The following is a 23,835-nucleotide window of genomic DNA, read 5'->3' on the forward strand; positions in this document are numbered from 1 at the left end:
CAGAATTAGTTAAATTTGTTTAATAAGAGTGTATCATTAAGCTAGGCCCCGCTAGCTCTTGCCTATAATCCTAGCTACTCAAGAGGCTGAGATCTGAGGATCACAGTTTGAAACCAGCCTGAGCAGGAAAGTCTGTGAGACTCTCATCTCCATTTACTCACAGAAAAACCTGGGAAGTGGTTCTGTGGCTCAAGTGGTAGATTGCTAGCCTTGAGCAAAAGGAGCTCAGGGAGAGCTCCCAAGCCTATAGTTCAAGCCCCAGGACTGGCAAAAAGAAAAAAACGTACCATTGTTTATAAAAAAAAAAAAACATTAAGCTGTCCCCAAGGTATCTACTAAAGCTGGTATTAATGTTGGAAATTTCATAAACTTTAATACCTTTCATTGTCATAGAGGGAAAAAGTAGAAAAATGGGTTTTAGTAATGTCAGTTGATTTAACTCCTCCTGGATTCAGGGAAAAGTTAAGTGTCCAAAGAATTGAGAAAGAAACATTTGTTAACCATTCCAGTAGTTACATTAATTCTTACTATTTTATTTCAGATGCTACTTCAACTGTATTGTCTACTTTAAACAAAACAGGTAATATCAAGTTACTTCCAAATGTCATGGCTTCTTGAGTTTCTTATTTGTGTAGTATACTTGGTTAGTTAACAACTTTCCTTTATATCATTGCTCATTTTCCCTTGGCTTCAACTAGTGATTTATTTATCCTTTGCATTTGACATGGAACTATAATTCTCTTGCCACCTCATTCTCAAACTTCCAAACTATCATGGCCATAAAACTTCATTTAAAATTGCAATTAATAGTAGTAGTAGTAGTAGTAGAATGATATATATTAGCTTAAACTGAGGAATATAAGGAAATAGAAATCATCTTCAATATTGCTTTCCTAAGACTATTACAGCTAGTAATGGTATATTTTCATGTGGTATATACATGTATGTACATGCATATGATATATATACATCTTTTGCAAAATAGTAATCATTTATATAGATCTTTATGTCTTGCTCTTTTGACTTAATATTAAGTTGTAAGTATTTGCCAGTATCCCTTGACATCAATGACTTGATAACATTCCATTGTATGCCATATTTTGAACATTACAGTTGTTTCTATTTTTTAAAATATATAACACGGGCTGGGAATATGGCCTAGTGGTTAAGTGCTTGTGTTGCAAAGCCCTGGGTTTGATTCCTCAGCACCACATATATAGAAAAAGCCAGAAGTGGCTCTGTGGCTTAAGTGGTAGAGTGCTAGCCTTGAGCAAAAAGAAGCCAGGGACAGTGCTCAGGCCCTGAGTTCAAGCCCCAGGACTGGAAAAAAAAACACCAAGTTGGTCAATGAATATCCCAGTGCTAATATTTTTGCCTTTACCCCAGGCTTCTGTAGGACACATAGCTAAGATTGGACATATGGGTCAGCAGTATGAATATTTTTAAGGCCCTTGATACTTACTGCCCAAATACTTTCTAGAAAGGTTATACCTAGCAACATTCCTGACAACAATGGATGAGAATATCTATGCCACTGAACCTTTGTGGATACTATATTGTATGTTGTTAAATCTATCTCTTGGTTCCTTAGGATTTATTTTGCAATCTTGTTTATTAGTGAATTTGAATATTTTCCCCAAATACACTTTAGAGACTAAAACCAGAAATTCATTTCACAGCAATGCTTGTTTGCTCTGGAAAGAAAAATATCAGGGCAAATAAAATAATAGAAGGATACTAATTGATACCATAAAGTGCTATCTGCCTCTGTAATTACTCCCAATCACTGCCCATGGATCAAACATATAAATAAACTCATCAATAACACATATACACACCTACATATACACACACAGGAGACTTCTGAAACTGTCACTATAGTGTCATTATTGTGTATGAGGTCTCCAACCTCTGAGATGGTCTTTTCTTTAAAATTTGCTTATTTACCCTAGGAGACAGACAGCTTCTTTGCAAATCTGTGCCATTAACATAGCCTTAAATAGTTGGCCATCACTTCTAAACCTGGTTCTCCATTTTCTAGAAGAATGAACCTGGGTTCTGTCTCTAAACTGCATTGGAAAAACATATGTAAAAAATATGCTTCTTCAGAGTATATTTGCCAGTGAGTTCTGAACTGAAAAGTCCTGGTTTTGCTATGGGCTTCTTGTGTGATGGTAGTTGGATAGTCTTGATTCATCTAAGAATAGTACAACGGAGATATTATCATATTGACTCCTAAAGGCAGTGCCAGGATGCTTGATGGTAAACTATAGTAGCAACACTTTCGATCCCATGTGTACTGACCTCAATTATTTTTATTCTCAATCACCTGCTCTTCTAAACTGTCATCTGAAGGGTCTGATACTAACTTAATTCTCCAGATCTGAAGTATAAATTCGCATTTGTTGATCTAGCAGCAGTTCTGGAAACTGAAGTCAAATTACACAAGCTAAGGGGTGTGTAATGGGTGTGATCTAACTGGGTAAACATGAGACTCCTACTCCCTGACACACCCTAAGCCAGTGTTACGTCTTCCATGAATGTGAGTCCCATTCATCTGGCTGCTGAGAAGACCAATGGTGTCTTAAAGATGTCAACAGTGTGATTTTTCTTACCACATCACTAAAAAACATAGGCATGGAAAATTGTCTGTTTTAAAGCAAGCAACAATTCTGCTCTAATATTTAAATTGCTTCTTTGCAGAAAAAGCTAAAATCACTATAGTAAAAACCTTCAATGCATCAGGTATGACTTATTATCACTATCAAGACTTTCTTTTTATAACTAAAGTAAAACTAAACAAATGGCTGGTGTTTATGATTTCTTTCTCTTTTTCTACCTTGTAAAATTAAAAGCTGTTCTTAATGAATATATGTGTATGCACAGTTGGATACCTGAAGTCAAATAGTATTTGGGGCTACATTATAGTGATCAGACTCAGTGCCCACCTTTAAATATCTTTCTAAGGGAAACAAGGTACACAAATAGGTAACTGACATGAACATATATGCAGATAAAGACAATGATTCCAGAATTTCTTTTTTCTTTTTGTTGGTGCTGGTGGCGCCACCTAGGGCTAAGTATATATTTTACCACAGCGCCACATTCCTACCTCAACAAATTATTCCTAACACAATTACAAAGCATGTAAGAGAGAGAGAGAGGCTTGGAGTAACAAGATAACTGACAGGATACAATTAGTGAAGGAGATAGAGGAGTGACTCTCAAACTCTTTCAAAATAAACAAGGGTACCTAATGCAAGACTCAGCACATAATACATGCTTAACGAGGAATTTTAATTGATTTCAACCAGGAGTTGGCAATCTATCACCAATGGGCCAAATCGGGCTAACTGCCTGTTTTCGTAAATTAAGTTGTATTGGCATACTTCATGCCCATTTGTTTATATCTGCAACCTAGAAGAACTAAGTAGTTGTAACTGAAGCCAAATGGCCCACAAAACCTAAACTCTTTGCTATCTGGTCCTTCTCAAAGTTTTCTCATTCAGGATTTAAGGTATGACTATGGTCATGTACTTAAGGGAGATTACCAATAACATTCCCAGAAATAGGATTTTCTCAATATAAATACAGTAGCAAACCTGAATATGGTGACACATACCTATAACCCTAGCACTCTGGAGGCAAAGGCAGGAGAATTCTGAATACAAGGTCTGCATGGGCTATGTAGTGAGACATTGTTTCAGAAACCAGAAGGAAAGAAGGAAGGAAGGAAGGAAGGAAGGAAGGAAGGAAGGAAGGAAGGAAGGAAGGAAGGAAGGAAGGAAGGAAGGAAGGAAGGAAGGAAGGAAGGAGGGAGGGAGGGAGGGAGGGAGGGAGGGAGGGAGGGAGGGAGGGAGGGAGGGAGGGAGGGAGGAGGAAGGAAGGAAGGAAGGAAGGAAGGAAGGAAGGAAGGAAGGAAGGAAGGAAGGAAGGAAAAACAAGCAACATAAAGATGCTGCTGGATCTTCAGTTGGAAAGCTGAAGCTATGGTTCAGTGGTAGTGCTTCTCCCTAGTGTGAAGCCTTTGAGGCCTTGAGTTCAAACCCCAGTAACCAGCAAAACAAAAAAAATGCATACAATTAGAAATAGAGATGTAGGTAAAATTTGGAAAAAGATGTGAGATTATGAGATTACTGAGCAATGGTCCAGTGACTCAAAGGACACTAAAAGCATAGCATTTACTATCTATAGATTTAGACCCACATTTTTATTAGCATCAATTAACTATGCAATGAAGTTTCATTCTGGACATGTCCAAATATGCATACAATGTTCTTTTTTTTCTTTTTTTAAGTTTTTATTATAAAACTGATGTACAGAGTGCATACAATGTTCTTTGATCAGATTTTCTTCCTCCATCACTGTCCTTCATCTTCCCTCCCCTTTTTCTTGATCAATTAGCTACATAATGTTTTCAGGATGTATACATTATGTTAAGTTTTGTCTACCTGAAAGTATATTTAGTAGAAATGTTTCTTTTTTAGTGTGGAATAATACAGAAATCTGCATGTCAGGTAACATTTTATACCTAAATTCAGTTTATACAGAATCAAGACTATAAGCTGAAGCATGATGTCCACACATACTAATAAATCATTCTGGAAGAGACTATATGGCATACACTAAATAAAAATATAATTTTAATTTGTATCCATATTAGTTTTCTCATAGGCTCAAACTAAAGACTCATAATATGCAATGGAAATAAACTAGCAATTGGGAATGGAATACATAATTCTAAACAAGACATAGCAAGAGGCAAAATTAGACCTTAATTTGGAGATCTTTTTCTCTAGATTTACTTAGTACATTGTGTATATCTGTCCCTCACTTTTACTATGGATTTCTTATGCTTCACCAAAACGATGCAATAAATCAAGGGAATATTCTTAAGTGAACTTTGAGCTCTTTTCAGATCAAAGAAAAGATTGCACTTCTCTTTTTACTAAAGGAGAAAGTGTTTCTCAGATTATTCTGTAACATTTTTATTCTAACAGGGCCCATTTCATCTCCCATTCATCTCTGCTTCTTTGTATGCCTGTGTGGTCTGATGTCCTGGCCATCACTTTAAACTTATTTCCTGCCCTATATCACCTAATAGATTGTAAGCTCTTTGAGGGCAGGGTCTGCATCTGTAACTTCCTCAAACATACAGAATGTGTTAGGTAGTTAGTTTTGAATTTTATAATTTTTACTCATAGAAGTGACATCATAACAATGTTATTTTATATATGGATTTGCCTAAAGAAGTAAGACACTCCCATAAAGGATGGGAAGTAGGATCTAAACTTGAGAGTTATTCCATTTAAAAAATCTCTATGTATGTGACTTGTTTTCATGTTGCTTTGTTATATATTGAACAAGAAAGAGGTTAATTGGGAATGAAAGCCAGACATACACAAAAATAGTAGTCAAGTTCCAGAGCTGACCAATGAAATAAAAGCTTATTCCTTTGACTTTCATAGAATTCATCTAGCCAATTATATCCTGCTTATTCATATTTTTGTTCACCTATGATGTCTTCATTTGTGAAATTTTCTTAATAGTGTAGTACATAATTGCAGTATAGTGTAGTATATAATTACTGACATAATTAACCAGCTAGGTTTTTCTCTTCTTTTCAGGAACCAAATCCCAGAGAAATATCTATGTTTTGTCATCTATTTGCAATGATTCAGGTTAGTTCTTGTATATATTACACATTACCAGATAAATTTGTTGCATAGATAAAAATGGTTTATTTTCTTCCTGCTTTGTCTGTATATTCCTCCCTGGCTATTATTTTCAGAACTAGCTATAATTATCTTTAACATTTTTTCTGAGCGATACATTAACTTCCTTAATGAGACATGGAGCTCTACAACACTTTGCTCTGTATCTTTAAAGCCATAACTAATACCTTTAGAGCAATTCATGAACATAGTAATGAAGTTTTTAATTATTGAGGTCTACTTTTCATATATAAGTCCTGAAAACATTTCTATAGCACTTTAAGTATTATAGATTAAAACAAGGTATTTTCCTTTGTTGAGAATAAAACAAACCAGAATGCTAGAATGTTAAAACCATATACATATATACATACACACACACACACACACACACACACATATTCAGTTTAATTAAATGCTGATTTCATCAGTGTTCATAATTTGTTTTGTCATTTCTAACAAAAACTATCCACTGTGTATATAACTGAGATTGAATATTCTTAAGAATATGCCATTTTTGAAATAGGAATATTTTCCCTTCTGCCATGAACAAGTGGAATGAAATCATCTTCTCATTTCTCACATTGGGTTGGTTCTCTAGGCTTCCTTCATTATTAAAACCAGTGAAATGTGAGCCAGTGCCAGTGGCTCATTCCTATAACTGTAGTTACTCATGAGCTTAAGTTCTGAGAATCACAGTTCAAAGGTAGCCAGAGCAGGAAAGGCCGTGAGACTTTTGTCTCCAATTAACCACCAAAAAAGCTGGAAGAGCTGTGGCTCAAGAAGTAGAGTGCTAGCCTTGAGCAAAAAAGCTCAGGAAGAGTGCCAAGGCCTCAGAATCAACAACAACAACAACAACAACAATAAATTGTGAAGCATAAAAATGCGGTATGGCAAAGCTGGGCACTGGGGGCTCTCGCCTGTAATCATAGCTATTCAGGAGACTGAAATCTAAGGACCACAGTTCAAAGCTAGCCCAGATAGGGAAGTCCAAGAGACACTTATCTCCAATTAACCATCAGCAACCCAGAAGTGGAGCTGTGGCTCCAAGTGGTAGAGCACTAGCCTTGAGCAAAAGAGCTTAGGTACAATGCCCAGGCCCTGACTGAGTTCAAGCCCCATGACCAACGTGTGTGTGTGTGTGTGTGTGTGTGTGTGTGTGTGTGTGTGTGTGTGTGGTGGTAACTCAGAACTGGAGAGAAGATAACAAGGTAGTTCATATTATTAAACTCTTGGCATAATCCTAGTAGTAATTATAGGAATGCTTTTCCTTTTATGTTGTTTCTTTATACTTGATTTGGAAAACAAAGATAATAAATAACAAGTAAAGATAAACAAAGTAAATAAGTTGAAGTTGGTAAAATTAGAAAACTAGAAAAAATCCTATTAAAAGAATGTTCCAGAAACATTTTCTAACTGTATGGATATGACATGTGCTCATCTGAGCTGCTTTACTGAGATGGTAGTTCAGATAGAAAATAAAAAAGAAATAACTTACTTTTTTTAAAGGAAAAAGTATGAGATACACTTGTTTTTATATACTGTTTAACCTTCTATTTTCTTTTCTTCTGCCTTTCTTCTCCCATTTTACCTTTCTTTTCACTGTATTCCCCCAAAATGCCATTATTTTTGTGCTTTATCTTTGTCTTAGACTGGTGACTAATGTCTAATCCCATGTTGTGTTTATATGATATTTGGTAACTGTAAATTGAACATGTAGTCATAAAACCCTCAAACTGCTCATCTTGAATAACACATGCCAGAAAGCTGGTTAGCGTAATGTTTTCCCTAATTAAGTGACTGAACTGACCATTTGTTTTATTGTCTGATAAAAATAAGCTCATCAGGGAATCAAGTCTTTTGGCACCAGAAATCCCACAATATCCTGCCAGAAACTAGAAACCTTTACTTTATGCAGGTTTCCAATCTAGATACATTAAAGGAAGTGGAACTGAGAGCTAGATGACCAGGAAGAATTAAGCCAAAGATCAAAAGATGATAGCTTCTTGGTTGCTATATGTAATCAGAGCCATTTTTCTCCAGGACACATTTATGGGACTTAGTGTGTACTCAACAACAATGGGTGAGAGAGAAACTGTGGGTTTCAGTGCACATTTGCATTCTCTCTCTCTCTCTCTCTCTCTCTCTCTCACACACACACACACACACACACACACAGCATCTAAATAAGCAAAGATTACAAGCTGGTATTAGAACTAGGGAAGGGAGAGGGAATATCAAAATCGAGAGCCAAAGGATAAAAAGACAAATGCCTCCAAAAGAAATACCTACAAAACCATTTGGTGTAAACCAACTGAACAACTCATGCGGGGAGAGGGAAAGGGAGGGGGGAGGGGGGAGACGGGGGAAATGAGGGAGGAGGTAACAAATTGTACAAGAAATGTACCCACTGCCTTATGTATGAAATTGTAACCCCTCTGTACATCACTTTGTCAATAAATAAGTAATTATTCAGAAAAAAATAGGAAACTTGGGAAAACAGTATAATTGTTATTTGAGACTAAGTTGCTGAACTGATGCTCTGTTACTCCTTATGCTTCAATGTACATTTCCTATTTACAAAGATAATTCTCCTCTCTGACCATAATTCGACCAATAAAGGTCAGGAAATTACTGTCACATTACTACAATAAAAAACATTTTAAAAAAAATAAATAAAAGCTAAGAATTTTGCAAGTGGAGCTGTGGCTCAAGTGGTAGAACTCCAGCCTTGAATGAAAAAGCTAAGGAACAGCACCCAAGCCCTGAGTTTAAGCCCCAGTACTGGCATAAAAAACTAAGTTTTTTTTTTCAAAATGTATAATCCTATGCAGATATCAAACTTTTACTTTTAGTAATCATGTACTACATTAATTGGCATTTCAGTGTAGATATGTAAAAGTTCAGGTTCTACTAAGAAGAGTTGCTGAAAAATTCATGTTGAATTACTGGTTGACTGTTTAAGTGGAAGTGGACTATAGAACACATTGCTAATGGAATCAGTTTTTGTACTTTGGGAAACAGTAAAAGAGGATTTGAGGAGGCCTCCAAGTCTCTTGCTCAGGGCTTGGAAAACTTATATTCCAAATATGGCCAGGCAACTGCTTTTATAAATCAAGGAGTGGGTTTTTTGGACTTTTTGTGGGTTTTGTTGTTGTTGTTGTTTGTTTTGTTTTTTGCTGGTCCTAGGGCTGGAACTCAGGGCCTGGGCACTATCTCTGAGCTTCTTCTCAAAGTTAGCACTCTACCACTTGAGTCCCAGCCCCACTTCTGGCCTTTTCTGAGTAGTTTATTGGAGATGTGTCTCATGGACTTTCCTGCCCAGGCTGTCTTCAAACCCCCATCCTTAGATCTCAACCTAAGTAGCTAAGATTACAGTTGTGAGCCATTGGTGCCCAGCCATAAATACAAGTTTTATTGGCATATTGCCATGCCTATTTACTTACATATTATCTATGACTGTGTTCTTGCTCTAGTGAGAGTTGGGTAGTTCTAACACCAGAAACATGGATCTATCATCATAAACATTGGCCAAACCCTGCTCTGTTTTTTATGACATCTTTGCTCCATTGCTCAAGTGGCCAGTTAGATTCCTATATAAAATGCACACCATGGGCTTCAGTTTAGGAGAATTTATTTTGTTTCCAGAAAGAACCAAAACCCCTAGGAATACTCAACATGGCATAGGCTGCTTGACATTGAGTTTAGTGTTTCCAAATATGAGCATTTGGGGCTGGGAATGTGGCTTAGTGGTAGAGTGCTTGCCTAGCATGCATGAAGCCCTGGGTTCCATTCCTCAGCACCACATAAACAGAAAAAGCCAGAAGTGGTGCTGTGGCTCAAGTGGTAAAGTGCTAGCCTTGAGCAAAAAGAAGCCAGGGATAGCACCCAGGCTCTGAGTTCAAGCCTCAGGACTGGCAAAAAAAAAGGGGGGGAACATTTTTACAAGCAACAATGAGTTGTTCATCTGAAGAAAGGATTTACCCTGTACCAAACTGAAAGCTCAGTTTTATGCCTCAGAAAGATACCAAGTTGTTGTATTTTAAAAACAAAGTCAAAATTTTTATGTTTTTCAGTGATTATTTTTATTTTAAAAGTTGTATTTGAGGGGCCCCTTTACTAAATTTTATTCTTTGCAAATGTGTTCATTATTTTTATTCTTCATTTATTATTAAAAAATTAAACTGGCAAAGATTAAACAGAATTCCATAAGACTTGTTGGTTACAGAGAAATACTTTTGCCACTCTCTTCCTTATCTGTGTGATTGTAACTATAAACTTAAAAGATTAGTTTTAGAAAGTGCACAGTAGAGCTATAGTCTCCAAGTTATCTATAAGAGAAAGGAAGTTCCAAGGAGATGCAGCTATAGATAGGAATTTTTTTAACAAGTGGAAAACCTTTTTTTGTTTTTAAATTCATTAACTTTATTGTTATTATAGAGGTGATATACAGAGGGATTACAATTACATGAGTCAGGTAATGAGTACATTTCCTTTTGTGCCATGTCTGTTCTCTTATTAACTCCCAACCCCTCCTATCTCTACCCACGAGTTATATAGTTCACTTTCATTAGTGTCCAGTGAGTTCCATTGCTGCACTTTTCACCTTTTTTCCATTGAGTCTGTACCCTCCCACCAAGCCTTCCAAAGATGTACACTTGAATACACCATACATAAAGTAATGAAGGCAGAATTGTCAAAAACTAAAAGAAAAAGAAAAAAAGAGTCTCTTGTTTTCGTATCTTGGAGTTTATATTATTTTATATAAATATGAAGAGGCAACAAGTGGAAAACTTTGCTTTTGAATTCTATGTGAATTTCCATATACAATTTTCTGAAAATTATGTTGACAATCATGAGGGAGCTTGACTGGAGAATAAGTGTAAATAAAAACAAAGAATTTGATCAGACTATTAAGTGACTTGGTAACCTTTTTGTGTATTGTGTTAACTGTTGAACTATAAGGACACAGGTCTCAAATTTTCTTTCTGAAAATTTGTTTTTAGTGTTTTTCCGAGGTGAGATAATGTTTCAATATGGTGAAGAACACAATGTTACCCAGGTAGGTGTTAAAGATTTTTCAGGGGATGGTACTGGGATCTCTGTTCAGGGACTCATACTTACCAGAGGGGGAGCGATACTCGCAGCCTTTGTTTCCATCTTAAAAAGAGAAAGTACTGTAGTTCTAGCTAATCAGGAGGATGACATCTCAGAATCTCCATTCAGAGCTAGTTCTGGCAGGCGAATCAGAAGACTCTTATCTCCAAATAACCAGCAAAATGCCAGAAATGAAGTTGTGGCTTAAATGATAGAGCGCCAGCCATGAGCAAAAAACTGAGCAAGACTATAAGGTCCTGAATTCAAGCCCCAGAAAAAAAAGTGAATGTGCATATGTTTAAAGTTTTGCTGGAGACTCAGATCATTTATGATATTTAGTATGATTCTTTTGTCACCGATTTTATATAAAGAATGCATCTTTGACTCTAGCTTTATGATAAGGCTTGAATTCATAATAATCATGGTATTTTGTTAATAATTATATTTTAGTTTCCACTTGTTTTGCTGCTGAAGGATATAAATACAATGCTTTCTATTACCAGTTGAAAATTTCAATTATCATAGAAACTCCTAGCAACAAGAAATGTATGCTGAATCAAAGAAGAACTTCCCAAATGTGATCATGTTCCCTGCATGGGCAATTCAGATATAGTGCTATCAGCCTTCCCATAACCTAAATTGTTTCAGAGGATCCTAGCCAAATATGCTTGTTCATTCAGTGAATATTCTGTCTCCTATGTGCTTGGGCTATGAACTAGGGCCTAGAAAAATGGCAATGGCACTAGAAGTTTCATTTTTTACACTAGATTGTGTTACTTAAATGTGGGACCCATTGTGAAGAGATCTTAATAATGTCATTTGGGGAGAACCCAAATGAGCTGAAGAAGAGAACTTAGCATGTCAGAATGGCTGATTCTGAAATTTAAAAATAAATAAACCAAACTAGCTCAGCCAAAATGAATTAATGTATGTATGTATTATGTATGTAACATATATGGAACCTTATACGTGTAACTGCAATGTAAGGATCTGGTAGCTAACATTCCATGGAGTTAGGATTCAGCCTCTGAGGTATAGTTCTTCAGGTGGTCAACAAAAGTAAACAAGTTCTTGTCAGAGAATGGGTAAAAACAAAAACCTAACTAATAATGTTTAATTTATTCTTAATGACTTATTTCCAACAGAATCAAAACATAGCTAATGGCACCTTCACTGGAGTCTTATCTCTGAGCGAACTCAAGTAAGTACTGTGATTTAAAACTTTAGATATCAACTATGCGGAGATACTTGTTGAGCCACTTTTCTTCCCCGAAAACCAAGAATAGAAAGAGATACTCAAAAGATAGAGAGCAAAATGGCTCTTGCCTTCTTTGCAAGCTAACCATAGTCACCTTTCATCAACAATATCCCCTCATGTTCCATCCGAAATTACACAGCTTCCTTTGAATTGGTATTTGAGTTTTAATGCAATTTGTTACCAAGCATGATTGAAAGAAAAGTTCAAGGTAGGATTCCATATATGCCACTTGCTCATGCTTGCATGAAGGATCAAAAACTCAATTCAAAAGTGAGAGCAAGAAAGCTGGGCACCAGTAGCATATGCCTTTAGTCCTAGCTACTCAGGAAGCTGAGATCTGAGGATTACAGTTCAAAGCCAATGCAGATCAGGAAAGTCCATGAGACTCATCTCCAATTAAGCACCAAAAGGGCCAGAAGTGAAGCTGTGGCACAAGTGGCTCGCTTTGAGCAAAGGAAGTTCACAGACAACACAGACCCTGAGTTCAAGCCCCAGGATGGGCACCAAAAAAAGTGAGAATGAGAGAGGATAAGAAAAAGAGAGAGAAAAAGTCTATTAAGTAGACCTTGGATTTCAAGCATTAGCACAGTGAGAAGTGCATCATAAATAGATGTGCCCAGGTAGATTGTAGGTCAAAACATCAGCCAGCAGGATGGCCTAGGTCAGTGATAATCTCACAGAAAGGAACGACTCCAGGAAATATGACATTTACTGGGTACTAAGGGACCGTCTTACCAATTTAAATATATGGGAGTGGGAATGATTAGGGCCATGTAAGCTACCAAATTATAGAGGAGTCATTGCTGGTGGTTTGAAAAGCTGCATGACAATTGCTATGTCCTTCTCTTCCCTCTAGACCTTGTTGGCAGCCTGCCCATTCTTTGAAACGGTTTCACAACCCCAGTACTATTGGTGTCTGGGGCCTCGTGATTCTGTGTTGTGGGAGGCTGTCCTCTGTGTTATAGGTTATTTCACAGCATACTAGACGCTAGGAGCACCCTCCCCAGTTGAATAACCAAAAAAAAAAAGTCTCCAGACATCACCAAATGTGCCTTAGTGGGAATTCATTAACTAGATTTCTTTCATCTTAACTTCACTGAAGCTCTGCCAGGTTACAGAAGTGTAAATATTGTGGGAGCAGAGTTGGAGGAATGGAATAAAATTCCTAAAAGGAAGTGTGAGATTGGGGAAAGCAGAGCTGAGGAGCATTGGGGAGGGTGGGTTGTACCACTTGGAACGAGAGTGAGAAGTCCTCAGAAGGTTTTTATTTTTGCCTAGAACCCTCTCCTCCTCTTGCCCTCTGCTAGAAGAAGCTGTGTGCTGGGGTTGCGGGTGGGGGTGTTGCAATAGTCTAATGAATAACCAGCCTGTTCCACTATAATTTATATCTTGCTCTCAGCTAAAACCTAGTCAGCTCCTATCTGGTTAGTTTTCTTTGTTGTATAAATGATTTATTTTCCCTTATTATAGCCTGTGTTTCTTCAAAATGAGCACTGTAAGCAGTAAATACTACGCACTTCATTTAACTGCTGAAACCCCATGTGTTTTGAATTTCACATCATTGTTGGTTGCCTTCATATCAATTTCTCTCATTTTATTAACAGACGATCAGAGCTCAACAAAACTCTACAAACCCTAAGTGAGGTAATCCTAGTACACTCTGTACCTTTTTATAATCATTATTACTTGGGGAAATCACATAGTTGTGCATTAAGGAGAGAGAGAGAGAGTGTGTGTGTGTGTGTGTGTGTGTGTGTGTGTGTGTGCGTGTGTGTGCATGTATTCTCCCAAATTTGTCAGGTAAAGAGTGAAGGAAGTAAAACGTCAGAACTAGGACCAGTGGGTAGACCTTACACGGAGGTAGGTTTTCCTTTATGAAAGACCAAAAGATGATTCAAATGAAAATTCCAAGAGAATATTCGACCTTGTGTACCGGTAGGCTTTCTCACACTGGCAGTATCCAGGCAAAGCTCATATGTCCTGAACAGCATTTATTATATGTCAGGAATCCAGTAGGATTATAAAGTGGATGATCTATTATTAGGGATATAGAATGGACAATCTCTAGGGGTTCTTGTGATTCCAAAATTCTGTGAGTACCCCTAGGATCTGTTTTCTGACATCTTCAATTGTCAAAGTAACATATGTATTTTTGCTTGTTTATTTCAGACTTATTTTATAATGTGTGCCACAGCAGAGGACCAAAGGTCAGTCATTTCTAATTATTTTATAAATATTATTATTTCTGCATCTGTGAGGAATCGAGTATTAAGGAGTCTTAGTTAAAATGTGAATTCCAAGGCTTTCCTCATATGTATATACTGTGACAGCTTGGATTTCTCTATTTTTATTTTTCCTAACACTGGTCACTCTGACATTCATCTTCTCATTTCCTTATATAGCACCAGTTCTATGAGGCTAAGGATCATCCGTGTTCTTAGCTACCAATATGACTAAGAAATAACTCACAGTGATTTAGGCAGACAAAATAAGAAACATAGTAGAGAGCTTGGAATTACAGAAGAGGAGGGAAAAGATTATGAAGAAAGAGAAAACAAGAATCAGATATTGTCCAACAATTATTTAAGGGTACATAAATAATCACTTAACTTGTGTCCACTGGTTCTCATTGCTGCATAAACCAATGGGTCTACAGACTAGTAATCTCACTACCTGAACCCCGAGCATTCCATGAGAGCCAGATAAAATCATCCAATAAAATTATTTCTGCCTGACACTGGTGGCTCACACTTGTAATCCTAGTTACTCAAGAAACTGAGATCTGAGGATCACAGGTCAAAGCTAGCCCAGGCAGGAAAGTCCATGAGGCTCTTGTCTCCAATTGACCACCAAAAAGCCAGAAGTAGAGCTGTGGCTTAAATGGTAGAGCACTAGCCTTGAGCAAAAAAGCTCAAGATCAGTGCCCAGGTCCTGAGTTCAAGCCCTAGGAATAGCACCAAAAAATGATTTACATTTTTCAAACTATTAATTAGTAGATTGTGACACTGGTTCTCTGAAATTGTTGAATCCATGGTCCACTGTATATATTTACTTCCCGGGCATCTACTCTTTTCATAATTTGCAGCATTAATTTTTTCACCCATACCAAGGTAGAAAGAAACCGAATCTTAAGTTCTAATAATCTAGATTTAATTACCACTGAAATCTTGGATCTAAGAGACTTTGAAGTTCACGTGAAAAGGCTTCTATGATGGAAACTCAAATGCCTACAGATGCCAGGCAAGTAGCCAGCAGCTGGAGCAAGATTAAAGATGTCAAGGTTCTAGTTTAAGTATCTAAGCCTCACCCCTGCAACGAATCAGCAGCAGTGTGTGGCAGTGTGGGCAGAGGTTCTCTGGTCTGAATGTACACCCAGTGTCTCTTAAGATAAAATCTTTTGGGTAAAGTTCATACCGAAGTAGATTGGTATTTGAAAGCTTATCAGGTTGATGTTGCAAAATCAGCACTATCAGCGATGCTTCCCTTGTTTCGTTTTGTTTTCTGTGCTGTCTCAGGCCTTGAACTCAGAGCCTGGAGACTGTCTCTGAGCTTCTTTTTTGCTTAAGGCTATCACTCTACCACTTGAGCCACTGCTCCACTTCCAGGTTTTATTTTTGGTAGCTTATTGGAGATAAGAGTCTCACAGACTTTCCTGCCCAGGCTAGCTTTGAACCACAATCCTCAGGTCTTAGCTTCCTGAGGAGCTAGGGTTACAGATATGAGTCACCAGTACCCAGCCCCTTTCCTTACTCTTAATTTTGTAAAAAGCAATTACAACTATCAAGGTTAGTTTCAAATGTAGCAACACTTTGATTATTAATGTTTTTATTTTCAGCACATTAAATTGTACATTCACCATAAAATTGAACAAGACAACGAATGTATGCACTGTAATGGTTGCTTTGGAATCAGTACAGATTCGTCCAATGGGTAAGTTGTCGCTATTGCTGTGTCCATTTTTACATGACTTTTGATGTATCATTTTAATTGAAATATAATTAGTAAGTTTGCATATTTTCAGCTTTCTGTTTGATCCTGGTCCTTGGGCAAGTTTTAGAAATCCCAAGTATTATTTTTCCTGCTTTCTTATAAAGTTTCAATCTATCAGCTGAAAATATGATAAAATCAAACCGTGTTGAGAAGGAAAATTCTGTTTGGAGTGTTTGATGGCTTCCTCCTAGGACATGTTGCTTTTTCTGTTTTGTTTTTTTTTCTTTTTTTTGGATTGTCAAATCAAAGCTGTATATATTTATGCCATACATTGCTATTTTGATACACATTATATAAGATGCATTACATTATACATTTATTTTTTTGTACTGAGAACATGAGAATATTATAAACTAATCTGAGCAATGTTCTCCATATAGTCACCATAGCAGGTTATAGTAGATCTCTTGAACATATTCCTCTAACTGAAATTTTGTGACTTTAACCAACATTGCCCTAATCCCTCCCACTATGTGTGCTCTGGTTATCACCCATTCATTCTGTTTCAATGAGTCAGAGTTTTGTAGTTTCCACATATACATGAGATCATGTGGTATTTATCTTTCTGTGCCTGGCTTATTTGACTTAACATATTGTTCTTTGGAATATGTTTATATCTGAACTTCTCTTAGGAGATTCTAGGAAAAATGATTGAAATTGCATACATGTAACAAAAAAAGAAATAACCACTCAATAGATATTTGAGCATCTACTATGTATCTATACTTACCAATTATGATGTGTATATGTAAAAACATCCAGTTACAACTACTTGGTAAGTGGCAATCAGGAGGAGAGCAATTGGAGGCCCGCCTGGGTGTAAAGATAGCTAGCCTCAGCCTCAACCAATACCTGTGTATGGTGGCATGTGCCTAGCATCCCAGCTATGTGAGAAATGTGAATAGGAAGATCTCAGTCCAAGCTAGCCTGAGTAAAATCGCAAAAAGAACTGAAAGGCCAGAGGGTTTGGAGGAGTGGCTCAAGTGATAGAGTGCCTGCCTAGCAAGCATGAAGCCCTGAGTTCAACCCAACAAAACATTCATTAATTTGATCATGCATTATAGACAATTGCTTTTTAAAATGTAGTCCATATGTGAACCGCAGACTTGATGGGTTTGAGCATCTACCTTGCTTTATTCTCATCCATACATTTTCTTTTTCCTTTCCGTTGTGGCCCCTTCAGAGCAGTGTTGCTGTTCTGTCAGGACACCATGCCCTTCCTCACCAGAAGAATTAGAAAAGCTGCAGTGGTATGTAGCAATATTGCAATATTGCTGACCTTTTTCCTTAATAAACCTATATATATATAATGATATACATATATTAAATCATGTTACTATTACATCTATGTATATGTATAAACTTTAATCTGACTGAAGATTGTTAGAGCATTTCAGAGTGAAGAAAGGAAAGTGTCGGTGGCTGGGAAGAAGGCCTAGTGGCAAGAGTGCTTGCCTCATATGCATGAAGCCCTGGGTTTGATTCCCCAGCACCACATATATAGAAAATGGCCAGAAGTGGCGCTGTGGCTCAAGTGGCAGAGTGCTAGCCTTGAGCAAAGAGAAGCCAGGGACAGTGCTCAGGCCCTGAGTTCAAGCCCCAGGACTGGCAAAAAAAAAAAGAAAGAAAGGAAAGGAAAGTGTCATTTTCGGATGTATCATTTCCATTTGGACCATTGTCTTGACAGTGTTTCACAGACTTGACTGCACATTAGAACCATCTGGGGATAAAATGTACACACATATTAAATATATTCAGGGTTGTATGAGTATAGTATGATATATGCAGGAGTCAGATTCCATAGTGGTATCCCATTTAACAATTAAGAGACAGCTAGAGCCCAAGACAAGGCTTCTTGATGCCCATTACCTTTTGGACTGGGACACTCCTATGTCCTCACTTATGCCCTGAGCTGTGAGAGGGAGGGGCCAGGATAGGACAGCGGGCCAGTAGCAGAAACATAGTGTGTGAAACAGAAGACTGGAAGTACCAGGTTACTAGTGAAACTGTCAAGTTGATGGTGTCAGATGTGGCTCATTTGTGTCCCGTTTGCATCTCTGATTTTTTTTTTTCCTTTAGTGATCTACAGGATCCCATTGTCTGCTCTGCTGATCAGCCACATAGCCCACCATTTTCTTCTTCCAGCAACCCCATCCCAGTTGCACCTCAGGACACCATTCTTGCCAATGTTTCCAGTATCTCTTCTGTTATTGATTCCCTTGATTATCAATCAGAGACTGAGTATACTCCCTCTGTGACACTGAAGGAGCACCTTCCTTCTCCCCAGCCTTCAGCTCCCATAGCTTCCAGCCCTGCCATTGGCATGCCCACTCACTCTGGAACTACCTCTTCCCCTCTGCCCCAAAATGATCTTTCACTTATCCCACCACATGTGAATCCCTCACATCCCTCTACGACGTTATCTGCCCCTGGGGATGTGAGCACGCCTCCTGACAATATAGGTAAGTATGAGGAACCCAGCTGCTCCTAAAAGCATTGGGGTGTGGGCTGAACCACAGCTGCCAGCTTGCAAGCCAGAACACATGATAAGGCCACACTGAGCCTTTCTTTCTCTGAAAGCACAGAAATGTCTGGAAGATCTAGTCTTCCACTCCCCATAGGCAGCACAATCTGGGATGGGCAATTTGGCTTCTCCTGCCTCTGCCTGTTGCACAGAAAGATGGAAGTGACTGTACTAGGTTGAAACTGATGGTGGACATAAGGATGCCATAGAAACTACAAAATGCTCCCAGGTTCAAATTAGGCTTAGAGGTCCAGAGATCAATAGAAATGAGAAAGAAGCAGAGGAAATTCTGGAGCCTCTCTGGAGACTCGTTGGTGAGTAAGAAGCAGGCCTTCTAGAATTTGGAGGACAGGAGGCAATGGCAAGTTTGTGGATGACATGAGATTGGAGCTAGGTTGTGGTCTCAACCTCCTCTGTCATGATGCCAACACGCTCAGGAGATTTGCAGCTCTGCCAAATGACTTGTTCTAATTTTCACTGCGCTCTTTTAAATAATTATGCCATTTTAGACAAAAATTCCAGAATCATTATAGCTGTAGTCAAGGAAATGTTCAATGGCTGATGAAGAATAAAGTAAAATTGAAGTTCGTTATCTGGGGCATACAATATCCATCTTCCCAAAGCTATGCCCAGTGACCCTTATAGAATCAACCTAATAAGCTACACAAAAGTTATCAATGCATCTGTGCTTCTACTTCTAGGGCAACAAATGAAGTGACAAATGTGTAAAAGATAGATGTTGGAGAATCACCTGGTAGCTGAAAGGTAGATAAAAACTGAATGGTTCTATAGGGAAAGAATGGCTAAGATCTGCCACCTCAACACAATGATTGTTATGCAAGCATGTAAGTCATTAGAACAGCTGTACAGAGGCACAGGGGCATTTTTCAGTCTTGATGTGAAAGAAAAAATGACTTCACAACAGTAGTATGTATTCCATGTATATAACAGTATAAATACACATGGATACATTTTACTGTTCTATGCCATTGGATGATCATAGTTAGGTAACCATCAGGTATTTACATTTTCCACTACCATCGAAGTCCTCTTGGGTCCCTTTGAAGACAGTATGTAGCTCCAGCCTCTGGTGACACTCTGGATCCATTCTATTTCCCTACAGTTTTGACTTTTCTAGAATGTGATATAAAGAGAGTTCTATAGAATGTGGCTTTTTTGAGTTTGGCTTTTTCCACATGTGTTGCAAAATTGGAGATCCATCCATGCTGTTGACTATATTAAAATCGAAGTCCTTTTTATCACTTTTTATAATATTTTAGTATGTAGAAATACCACATTTTGGCCCTCCATTCTCCAATTCTTGAACACTGAGTAAGTTGTTTCTAGTTTGAAACTATAAGGAAAAGGCCATTGTCAACAATCATTACCACATCTTTCTAAGATTATATGGTTGTTTGTTTGTTTTTCACGGCTGTGGCAAATACCTAGAAGTGAGTGGACTAGATCACAGGGTGATTATGTATGTATGTTTAGCTTTCTAAGTGATTTTTCCATCATGTATTCACAAAATTGCTTGGCTCTTTGATACAGAAATTGTCAGCACCAGCAGTGTTTCTGATCTTGAAAGCCAAGTATCCCAAATGGAGAAAGCTCTGTCCTTAGGCAGCTTGGAGCCTAACCTCGCAGGTGAAATGATAAACCAAGTCAGCAAACTCCTTCATTCCCCGCCAGCCTCATTAGCCCCTCTGGCTCAAAGGTATGACAGCAAACAGAAGTGCTAAGAGGGGGCTTTCTAATATAAAAATGCTGCTTACATTGTCACTGGGAATGGTGTTACTGTGTTCATGATGTCACAGTGAAGAATCTCGGGATATATTAAAGTATAGAACAGTGGCATTTATGAGTAAAGCAAAGTAAAGGAAGAAGAGTGCATACCCAGACATGAAAAGAGGCACGCTAAACATTCTAACTTTAGGGGTGCTTACTAGATAAACAGAACAGTGGGGCTTTGTATCAACATTCCTTTAGCTAAATGCTTCTTTGTCTTAGGCACCTGCTACATCTCAATCACTCTTGTTGCTATAGTGTTCTGATGTTATCAGATCCGCGTGGAGACATGAATTTTAGGTCCTTGCAACATGACATTGGCTTTTTGTAACTTTTAATGATCACCCTTTAAATCGGGCAATTTTGAAAGAATGTGTCTTCATCCCTAGGACATAATAATCAAGTGAAGCAAGGACAAAGGCAGAAAGGGGAGGCAATCATTTTCCTGCTCTGTGAAGAAGTGTGGAGCTTCAAATAAAATAATATTTGTGCACTTCTAATCAGATTATATATGGATGAAGTGTTTATTTCTGAATTCCTGTTTTTTTTTCTTACAATATCCCATGTACCTCGTGTTACCTGCCTCAACATGACTAGTTAACAGACAAGAGTTTATGTTCTCAAGGAACAAGGAGGGTGTAAAAGTGCGATGGCTAAATATCAACTGCCACCTATCTTTCCAGGTTATTAAAAGTAGTAGATGACATTGGCTTACAGCTGAACTTTTCAAACAAGACCATAAGTCTAACTTCCCCTTCTTTGGCTGTGGCTGTGATCAGAGTGAATGCCAGCCATTTTGACACAACGACCTTTGCAGCGCAAGACCCTGCAAATCTTCAGGTACAATCCAATTTCTTATGGAGAATACATTTTCTTTTCTTTTTTATATTATCTTTAAGTAGTTGTACAGAGGAGTTGCCTTTTAACAAAGCATATGTGACTATAATACAGTGTGTTCAGGGTCACCCCTTTCAACAGGAGAATACATCTTCTTGTTTCTGGTTGTAGCCTTCCTTGTCATGCTTTCTGGACTGAGGCAATTACTGCTAGCCATCGGGGGTGGTATTCATTTAACATCTGGAATAGCCAGGCACCATAGTTTTTAAAATGATACTGACCAGTAGCATGTAGCAGAGTGGTATTGTGCATGATTTGCATGTGGCAAAGCACTTGCATAGCCATGCTTCAGGCTCTGGGCTTGATCCTCAACATGACAAGCAAACAAATAAATGACATCAACATTGGCTAGAACAGGATGTGACCAGTTCTTGTTACACTCTTGGTTAATCCTTTAGCAGCTAGATTGTGAAAGTTTTTCCAGGGAAAGGGTAGAGTCCCTCTATATGGGAGGATGTCAGGCAACTGGAAGAACTAGACATGGAGATGAGCTACTTGTCGACCCATGTTGATGACCATATTATTCTATATCATGCTCAAATCCAGTCCTGCTTCAGTGCTTCATGTCAACCCACTATAAGGATTGGAAGCTAGTAACATTCAAGTTAAACCAAGTCTTGCATTTTAATTTTCATAATCTTTCAATGTGTAGTGTGTGGACTCCTATTAAAACTTTACCCTAATTGTTGCTTATTAATGTGGTATGTGTGCTACTTTGGTCTCCCTGGGGTCTGCAGTTAGGTTACACATTTGGCCATTTCTGTGTATTTTTTTTAAATGTTCCCTTACCTAGCTATGTGCTAGTAGCACACATCTGTACTCCTACTTACTCAGGAGGCCGAGTTCTGAGGATCCCCATTCAAAGCTATCTGAATTGGCAGGAAAGTCCCTGAGACTCCCTGTGGTTCATGCCTATAATCCTAGCTACTCAGGAGGCTGAGATCTGAGGATTATGGTTCAAAGCCAACCCAGGCAGGAAAGGCCATGAGACTCTTAGATCCAATTAACCACCAAAAAAAAACTGGTATTGGCACTATAGCTCAAGCTGTAGAGCACTAGCCTTGAGCAAAAGAGCTCAAGGACAGTGCCTAGTCCCTAAGTTCAAGTCCCAGAACTGGCATACACAAAAAACTTTCCTTTCCTGCTTGGAGTCCTCATTATATTTCTCACCCTCTTTTTCTTTGAGCAGCAACTAGACAGCTAGAAGCAGAACTATCATCTATCAGGCATATACAGGGCCCTTCATCTTGAAGAGTTGTGTTTTCTACCTCTTTATTGTACCAGTTCAGACATTTTCATTGCCTCTCACTTGATTTTCAGGTTTCTCTGGAAACCCAGGCTCCAGAGAATAGTATTGGTGTTATTACTCTGCCATCAACACTTATGAGTAATTTGCCAGCTAATGATGTACAGTTAGCTTCCAGAGTTCAGTTCAACTTTTTTGAAACACCTGCTTTGTTTCAGGTAAGGTTACTGTTCCTTTCTTTTGGCTGGGAGTTTGTATGGAGGTGTGGGAATTTTAGTCTTTCGCATCATCACATATTATTACATTTACTACAAATTAAATGCATTGCTGAAACTCTGTAGTTTTTTTAATCCAAAGTCTAGTGATGCTGATGATAATTAACAATCGCTGACACTTCCATAGTCTTTACAAATTGCCCAGTTCTATCTTACACATTTAAACAAATGTTGACTCTAATCCTCTCAACAACCCTACCATGGAAGATAGAAACTTACAGCTACCTCCGTTTTATCATTGAAACAATGAGAGCACAGAGAAGTTAAGTAACTTGCTCAGGGAAATGAAATAGTATTTAAATGGCTTAATGTGTCCCCCTTTAAAGATTCAAGAGGTCTTGTTGTATCCACCTGTGTGCCTTAATGCAGTAAAGTATTGCAGTAGAATAAGCTCTGCTTCTAATCATTGTTCCTTGCAAACTTAACTTCCTAACCCTCAATTTTTATGCTATGTTGTAAAATACCCCAGATGGACTAAACAATGTCCTTTTGTTTTGTTGGACTTGGACTCAGGGCCTAAGCCTTTTTGTGCTCAAGGCTAGTGCTCTACCAATTTGAAAAACCACACCACTTAGATTGTTTGAGTGGTTAATTGGAGATAAGAGTCTTTTGGGGACTTTTCTGCCTGGACTGGCTTTGAATCATGATCCTCAGATCTCAGCCTCTGGAGTAGCTAAGATTACAGGCTTGAGCCACTGGCACTTGGCTAAATAATATCCTTCCAGCTCTGAAGTTGTCTTGTCATTTGCCCTTGGTATGCTAGGACCCTTCCCTGGACAACCTCTCTCTGATCAGCTATGTCATCTCATCAAGTGTTGCAAACCTGACTGTCAAGAACTTGACAAGAAATGTGACGGTCACACTGAAGCATATAAATTCAAGCCAGGTGAGGCAAATCCAGCCTGATGTGTCCATTTACTCGCACCATCTTGTGCAGCCTATGCCCAGAAAGCATAGCTCAAGAAAGGCAGATCTAACAGTACTGTGTGAGACTGGACTCACATAGTCACTCCTTGGGTTTGTCTAATAATTTACCACCTAGTTTC

The 23,835-nt window shown here is 38.2% G+C and overlaps 1 protein-coding gene across 7 annotated transcripts in view; it reads left to right on the top strand.

The window, feature by feature from the left end:
• Window positions 1-23,835, top strand: part of Adgrg2 (adhesion G protein-coupled receptor G2) — a 108,922-nt gene that overhangs the window by 69,457 nt on the left and 15,630 nt on the right. For 4 of the 7 annotated variants that reach the window (XM_048336882.1, XM_048336881.1, XM_048336885.1 and 1 more), the window contains exons 6-20: window positions 542-580; window positions 2,704-2,745; window positions 4,488-4,517; window positions 5,628-5,681; window positions 10,721-10,776; window positions 11,957-12,012; window positions 13,674-13,713; window positions 14,239-14,276; window positions 15,905-15,999; window positions 17,243-17,309; window positions 18,139-18,521; window positions 20,135-20,300; window positions 21,055-21,211; window positions 22,589-22,732; window positions 23,553-23,675. In XM_048336882.1, coding sequence (XP_048192839.1) covers window positions 542-580; window positions 2,704-2,745; window positions 4,488-4,517; window positions 5,628-5,681; window positions 10,721-10,776; window positions 11,957-12,012; window positions 13,674-13,713; window positions 14,239-14,276; window positions 15,905-15,999; window positions 17,243-17,309; window positions 18,139-18,521; window positions 20,135-20,300; window positions 21,055-21,211; window positions 22,589-22,732; window positions 23,553-23,675 — 1,490 coding nt within the window. The remainder of the gene's footprint in view (window positions 1-541; window positions 581-2,703; window positions 2,746-4,487; window positions 4,518-5,627; window positions 5,682-10,720; window positions 10,777-11,956; window positions 12,013-13,673; window positions 13,714-14,238; window positions 14,277-15,904; window positions 16,000-17,242; window positions 17,310-18,138; window positions 18,522-20,134; window positions 20,301-21,054; window positions 21,212-22,588; window positions 22,733-23,552; window positions 23,676-23,835) is intronic. The other 3 variants (XM_048336886.1, XM_048336883.1, XM_048336884.1) reach the window with 2 other exon arrangements.

This window comes from Perognathus longimembris, chromosome 28 (assembly GCF_023159225.1).
Source record: "Perognathus longimembris pacificus isolate PPM17 chromosome 28, ASM2315922v1, whole genome shotgun sequence".
NCBI classification, from domain to species: Eukaryota; Metazoa; Chordata; class Mammalia; order Rodentia; family Heteromyidae; genus Perognathus; species Perognathus longimembris.